Source organism: Pelodiscus sinensis, chromosome 11 (genome assembly GCF_052426305.1).
Source record: "Pelodiscus sinensis isolate ZL-2025 chromosome 11, ASM5242630v1, whole genome shotgun sequence".
NCBI classification, from domain to species: domain Eukaryota; kingdom Metazoa; phylum Chordata; order Testudines; family Trionychidae; genus Pelodiscus; species Pelodiscus sinensis.
The window spans coordinates 51594218-51601219 of NC_143062.1; the positions used below are offsets into that span (position 1 = coordinate 51594218).

At 59.7% G+C, this 7002-nt stretch overlaps 1 protein-coding gene across 3 annotated transcripts in view; it reads left to right on the plus strand.

Annotated features, from left to right (window-relative positions):
• Positions 1-7002, plus strand: part of FAM107A (family with sequence similarity 107 member A) — a 29644-nt gene extending 22642 nt beyond the window's left edge. For all 3 annotated transcript variants that reach the window (XM_075938422.2, XM_075938423.2, XM_075938424.2), the window contains exons 3-4: positions 3165-3321; positions 4177-7002. In XM_075938422.2, the coding sequence (XP_075794537.1) occupies positions 3165-3321; positions 4177-4284 (265 nt within the window). In that variant the 3' untranslated portion in view covers positions 4285-7002. The remainder of the gene's footprint in view (positions 1-3164; positions 3322-4176) is intronic.

Below are 7002 nucleotides of genomic sequence, written 5' to 3' on the forward strand. Positions count from 1 at the left end.
GAGAGAGTGAAAGTGAGAGAGAGAGAGCAAGTGAGAGCAAGACAGCATGAGCAAGAGAGAGAGAGCAGACGTGAGTGAAAGACAGTGTGTGTGAGAGACAGAGAGAGAGCGAGAGAGACAGAGAATGTGAGACAGCGCGCACGAGAGGGAGAGAGAGAGGGAGAGCAAAAGAGAGAGAGAGAGAGAGAGCACAAGAGAGAGTGAGGGCAAGAGAGCAAGAGAGTGAGAGTGCAAGCGAGAGTCAGAGAGAGAGAACGAGAGAGAGCATGTGAGAGAGAGCGCACACAAGCGAGAGAGAGAGCACAAGCAAGAGCAAGAGGGTGCATGAGAGAGAGTGCAAGTGAGAGCAAGAGAGCGAGAAAGAGACAGCGAGAGAGAGAGCGTGAGAGAAAGCACAAGTGAGAGAAAGAGAGAAAGAGCAAGAGAGAGAGAAAGAGCAAGAGAGAGAGAGTGCAAGCGAGAGCTAGAGAGTGTGTGTGAGAGAGAGACAGAGAGTGAGAGAATGCAAGTAAGAGCAAGAGAGTGTGAGAGAGAGCTAAAGAGAGAGAGGGCAAGAGAACGAGTGAGGGAGAGCGCAAGCAAGAGAGAGAGAATGAGAGAGAGAGTGAGAAAGAGAGAGAGAGAGCGAAAGAGAGAACGCAAATGTGAGCAAGTGAATGCGAGAGGAAAAAGTGCGAGCGAGAGAGAGAGTCTGTGAGAGAGAGAGTGCAAGTGAGAGCGGGAGAGCGCGCAAGCAAAAGAGAGCGAGAGAGAGAAAAGAGAGCAAGTGCGAGAAAAAGAAAGAAAGCGCAAGCGAGAGCAGAGAGAGAGAGCGCGCATGAGAGAGCGCGAGCGAGCGAGCGAGCACACTCCTGCTAGCAGCTGGAGTTCAAGTGGCAGAGGTGGGGGGGGGGGTGGATCTCAAAGCCCTAGCTAGGGATGTGAACGGTTAATGGTTAAACCTTGCAATTAGCGTCGCCCTTTGCGGGTGAGGCTTACTGGTTCAGGTTAACCAGTGGGGGCTGGAGCAGCCCCATGGGGCGCACGGCAGGAAGGGGCGCTCCAGCCTGGCCAAGGCACCCCCGTTCTGAGAGGGAGGGGGCCACTCCAGCCCGGCCATGGCAGGCGGGGAGGCCACTCCTCACCCCCACCCTGCGTAGTGGGTTAACTGGTTACAGTCGTTGCATCGGCTGACAGAATGCTGAACCAGCGAAGGGATCCAGTGGGATTTTCCACCCCTCGTCCTCACCCCACTGATGCCCCCAGAGCGTCAGTACGATGCCCCGCGATGGTAGCTCTGTCGCCTTTGCTGTTTGCCCCCAAAGTGCTGTGAACAGGCCCTGGCGGTGCTCAGACAAGCCCCCGGGCCAGGAAGTGCCAGAAGGCTGCCTGTGACCCGTCCCCCGGTGCATGGAGCGAGGCGCTGGGCCGGAGGAGACTCCGTCGTGTGAGCGTGTCGCGCAACGTGCTCCAGGTGCACACGCCGCTTTAGTGGGGCATTTCCTGGCTTCCGGGTGCTTGGCTTTGCCACCCTACTGCTACTGTGATGGGTTTGGGCGTGTTCGCTAGCTAGGGACCCGCTAAGAGGAGGAACTCGGGAGCTGGGGTCTCCGAGGTCCCTGGGCTGGGGGAAGAAGGTGGGAGATGTTTTGCAATATCTGAATCTAGCTCAGTTTGGGTCTGGGGCATCCTTCTGGAGCAGGGGCCTTTTATTATGGCGAAAAGGCCCAAACGCTCCGTGCCAGGCAGGAGGGTCAGATCACTTGGGTAGCCTCCCTCGGGTTGCCAGGAGTCCGGTATTGAACTGGACAGTTCGGTATTTTCGCCCTTTGTCTGGTAAAAAATATTCAGAAAATACAGGACCCCTAAAATGTCCGGGACTTCCTGATTTTTTTTCCCGGCCAGGAGGCGAAAATCCCGGCTATCCAGCTCAATACGGAGACAGCCCAGCAACCCGAGTGCTTACTGGGGAGCTGTCCGGCCTGGTGCAGGGAGGCAAGATGGTCTGGAGCTGCCGGCAGCCTGTTAGTGCCAAAAAAGCCTCACACGCGGTTCTTAAAGGGGTCACGGTGATTTGCTGGTTTGGTTTGGTTGGGTTTTTTTTTTTTTTTTGCTTAACTCCTCTCGGGGGCCTTTTTTTTTTTTCTTGCTGTCTCAACAAACTTTTTCCTGTTGTGGTTTTGTTGTTGTTGTTGTTCAGTATTTTTTCTGAAACCATCTGGCAACCCTCTTGGTAGCTGACAGCAGGGCCAGAAAGCGAGTGCAGGGCGGCTGGCGTGCAGGGAGCAGACACGCTGCCCCAGGCTGAGAGGGGAAGGGCTGGGCCGATTGTGCCGCACGCTCCCTCTGCTGGCAGAAAAAACGCAGCCCCACAGGGCTGCACCTCACCCATTTGCCGAATGGGCCGGAAATGATTTGCCAGGACACTCCAGACGCCTCCCCCTCACCGAACGTGCTGGTGGCAAAGGAGCGGGGGCGCCAGGCCAGGCGGGCGTTCTGTGCCCGTGCTGCCCAGCCCCCCACCTTGCCCACCCCAGGGTGCACAGCTGCCTGGTACCATCCCCATGAAGGCGTTAACGGCAGAGACGAACCGCCTGCTCCCAGCCAACGAACGCCAGTGACCCTGCCAAATCCGCTCTGTCCTGCCACCGTCGCGGGGAGCAGGCACGGCACAAGCCCCACCTCAGTTTGGCACCAGGCCGTGCCCCATTACTCGGCTGGGGGGGCATTTAAAGCCTCGTCTATTTCGGTTTAGCACCAGGCCGTGCCCCATTACTCGGCTGGGGGGCATTTAAAGCCTCATCTATTTCGGTTTAGCACCAGGCTTTGCCCCATTACTCGCCTGGGGGGGCATTTAAAACCTCGTCTATTTCGGTTTAGCACCAGGCCGTGCCCCATTACTCGGCTGGGGGGGGCATTTAAAACCTCGTCTATTTCGGTTTAGCACCAGGCCTTTCCCCATTACTCGGCTGGGGTGCTGGACCATTTGGAACCGGACCCACTGAAACTCTGGGCTCCTGCCACTGACTGCAGTGGGCTTCGGCGCAGGTCGTTCCTGCTCCCCTTTGGGTCTGAGCGCTGGCTCCCAGCTCCTGCCCCAGCAGGCTCGGCCGGCCCCGGAGCCAGGAGACGCTGGGCCGGTGGCAGGCGGCTCCTGCTCAGCGTGCTCTGTGCTCTGTTCCCAGAGGCCTGGGCGTGGAGAGCAAGCCGGAGCTCCAGCGCGTGCTCGAGCACCGACGGCGAAACCAGCTGCTCCGGCAGAGGAAGGAAGAAGAGGAGGCCAAGAAGCTGCGGTCGCCATTCGAACAGGAGCTCCTGAAGCGGCAGCAGCGGCTGGATCAGGTAGCAGCTGGGTTTTGTCACTCCCGGTGTTGGGTTAAATGCCGGGGAGCTGGACAGTGCTTACAACAGCGCCACGCCCAGAGGTTGGGTTTGCTGTCTGGGAGCGCGAGGCCAGGGCCTCGTCCCTCCCCGGCACCCAGTGGCCGAGTGGTGGCCGGCCGGGCATTCTGCCCCTGGTGGGCAGCCTCTAGCCAAACGCCTCCTGGAGGCAGGCGAGGTTGCGCTGCGTGACAGCAGCCCGGGAACAGTCGACCTAACGTTTTCTTCGACAGAAAATGGATCGAAACCAAAATCTTCCCTGAGAAAGCTGAGGGTTGGGCCACACGTTGCTGGGAAGGTTTCTCGGATCCAGGAGCGAGAGAGGGACAGCCCCACCCACCTACCCCAGAGTAGCCATTAACCCTCAGTGAGCGCGGTTACCTGCGCCATGCGGAGCCAGCTTCCAGTCCTTGCTCTGCCTGGTGCAGCCTCCCACGTCCCCAGGGCGCGCCTAACCCCGCGCTGTTGGCTAGGCTCTCTCTGGCTCTCAAGTCCTGGGTGAGAGTTTTGGGAAGGTCTCTGCTTGTTCTGCTGCAGAATGAAACCCAGTCGCCGCCCCTCAAAATGTGTCCCAAACAGTCCCCTTGCATGCCAGCCCCCCAGCCCCCCAGCACTCCGTCCACGCAGGGAGCAGCCCCTCCCTCCAGAAATCGCCCCGCTGAAGCCAATGAGTCTAATAGCAAAATAAGATGCTACTCTGCACGAGAGCGCTACAGAACCCGGCCAACGAGTAACGTAGGAAACCTACAACGATGTAGGGAACGGAGGCTCCTGTTTTCTCTAGCACACAGTAACCGTCGCTGTTCTTCAATCTAGCTGGAGCGAGAACACGAGAAGGAGGAGGAACATGCACCAGAATTTATTAAAGTGAAAGAGAACTTGCGAAGAACATCGGTGCCCGCCGGGGACGAGAAAGCAGCGTAGCGTCGGCCCGCGCGCAGTGCAGGAGCATGGCACTAGGCGCTAATCCCTACACGCTGGCATCTCTGCATGTGGCGGCCCTCGCCAGCCGTGTCCGCGGGGCCGCTCACTGTTACTAACGCTTGCGCCAGTAGAAACGCAGGAGGGGGCGTTCCCGGGCAGGGCAGGGTGTTTCCGGGGCGAAGGGGCAGTCTGTACCAGTAGAGGTGGAGGCGGGGGGGCATGCTCCCAGCGGTGGGTTCGTGCTAACATCCATCCCTATCCCCTCCCCTGCGAGACTGCCTGCGCTCGAGACAGAGGCGTTTGCTGAGGCAAAATCTCAGAGCGGGGGGCTGCCGGTCCTGATACCCACAGCACAGCAGCTGCGGCGTGGGGGGGTCCTGGAAACATCCGTAAAAGGATGATCCTGTGTGGTGCGGGGAAGGGCGGCAGTGAGGAGCCGGGGCCAGCGGGGCTAGCGATAGGATGGCCCCTGTAGCGGGGCTGTGTCCACGCAGGGCTCCCCTGCTCAGCCTCCGGGGGACACGCGGTCCCGCTTCTGCCTGTTCCTACAAACCAGCCGTGCAGAGCAAGACGGGGCGGCACTGAGTCTCCACGGGAAAGCTCTTAGCAACCCAGGCCGCAGCTCCAGAGCTGGTGGCACGTTGGGCCCACGTTCGACAGGCCGCACGCTGGCATCTGGCATTGGTGGACCCAGCCTGCACCCCGGGCAGGCAGCGGGCCCTTGGCCCGGAGACGCTCCTATGCAGAGGTCGGTGGGGCAGGCATGGACTCGTCTCTCCAGGTTGCTGGGGGTGTTATTTACCAGCCCTGAGAAGGGTGTTCCCGGCACGGCGCGCGAGAGCTGCTGTCGGTGGGGGGAGCAGTATAAAGCCCCCCAGACCTGCTCCGCTTAGGGTGCGGCAGCGTTGAGACCGGGAGGGGCGCTGGGGCCCGAGCAGCAGCTGTGGCTCACTGCATAATACCTGCTCATGCTGCTGCCCCCGTGGAGGCCCGGGAAGGGGAAAGGGGCCGTGCCCACTCGCCAGCCCACCTGGGCGCCATTTGCAGTCAGCGCTCCCCCACCCCCCAGCTCCAGACCCCCCCCAATACCTGGGGGGACGCTCAGATCTGGAGGGCAATTCCCTGACTCAGGCCCATCTTGGCGGGGGCTCACGCCCGTGTCTCCAACGTGACGGGAGAACAGCCGGGCCTGTTGGCGGCTCCGGACGCCGACGGCCGGATGGCGGAAGTGGCCCGTGGGGAGGGAGCAAGCTCCATAGTCAGAGCCCCAGTGGGGTCCTATGCAAAGGCGGTGAACCCTGGGGCTCCAGCCCATCTCTCGGAAAACATTCGATCAGCCCCCCCGCCGCACACTGTCCCTGAGAAGTTGCTGTCTCCAGAGACTGTTGTTTGTTCTGGCTGCAGGAGGTCACAGCCGAACCCCAGCAGGGGGCTGAGCTGTGACCCCGCGTGCCAGGGTCCTGGGCTGGAAGCCCTTAGCTGCACCCAGTTAACAGGCTCGGACTTGCTCCACCTCACACCGCTTGTATCTGTAACTGCCACCACGCAGACGCAGATTTGAACCTGGGACCTTAGCAGCGGTGCCTCCCCAGTGTGGGCTAGAAAACCAGCCGGCTCCCAGCCCCTGCCGTAGCGTCTCTTGTTCTTATCTGCTGCTGTGGTCTGGGTGCCCCGCATGGGCCAGTGACCCACACGAGGGCCTTTTGGCAGCAGAGACGATGCAAATGAAGTGCTCATTAGCATTTGGCGTGCTGTCATTTGCATATCTCTGCCGATGCGTATGCAGAAGAGGTTTTTGCGCCAAAACAAGCCGTGTCAAGGGGGCTGTTTTGTGCAAAAAAACCCTTTTGCGCAAGGTCCTGGTGCCGCAAGAAAGGCGGTTTGCAGCTCTTGTGCAAAAGGGGGCCTGGCGACACTGCTGCTTTGGGCGCAAAAACCTCTTCCGCAAAACGCACGCGCTGCCCGGAGCCACTGACCACACCATGATGCTGGACAGTCCCACAGCTAGAGGAACGCTCGCAAATAACAGTCCCTCCTTTGCCATCCATGTGCGGAATGCATTTTGGTATGTGCACCAACGCCTGTGCGGGTGTGCACCACCGATAGACACACAGGCTGCCAGCTGTCAGAGCTCTGCTAATCAGGTGGGCGGCACCTGAATCTCTCCTGGGCGGCCGCCCGAGTGCTCAGCTTACAGGGAACACTGCTCACAAATCAGTCGCCTGGTTCCCCGCTGTGCAAAGGGATTCCCTCCGCTCTAGTCCCTGCATTTGTCCCCGGCACAGGCCGGCAGACGGGCTCTCCAGGTAAGGGCTGCAGGCTGGCTCTGGGAGCTAGAAATGGCACTGAGCACGTAAAGGGTTACTAGCAGGTGTCAATCGCATCCTTTTTTGCACACAGCGCCTCTGGCCGGGCAGGGGTTAAAGCTGAACGTGTTTGGAAAGCCCTTTCACCGCAGACACCAGTTGTGTGTCACCTGCCGCTCTGCTCCGCCTGGACCTTGCGGGACACATGTTTCTAGTCCGTTGAGAGCCCTGGCTCCAATGGTTGGGGGTAAATACCGCAAGGAATGTTTCAGTCCAAAGAAAATAAAACCAATTGTCACTGAATTAAACCGCGGCGCGGTGCCAACAGTTCTGCCGGTGGGACAGCGCAGGGACTTGTCAAACCTTTTGTGTTGGGTTTTTTGCCTTCTTTTGAATAAAAACCTAAACAGGG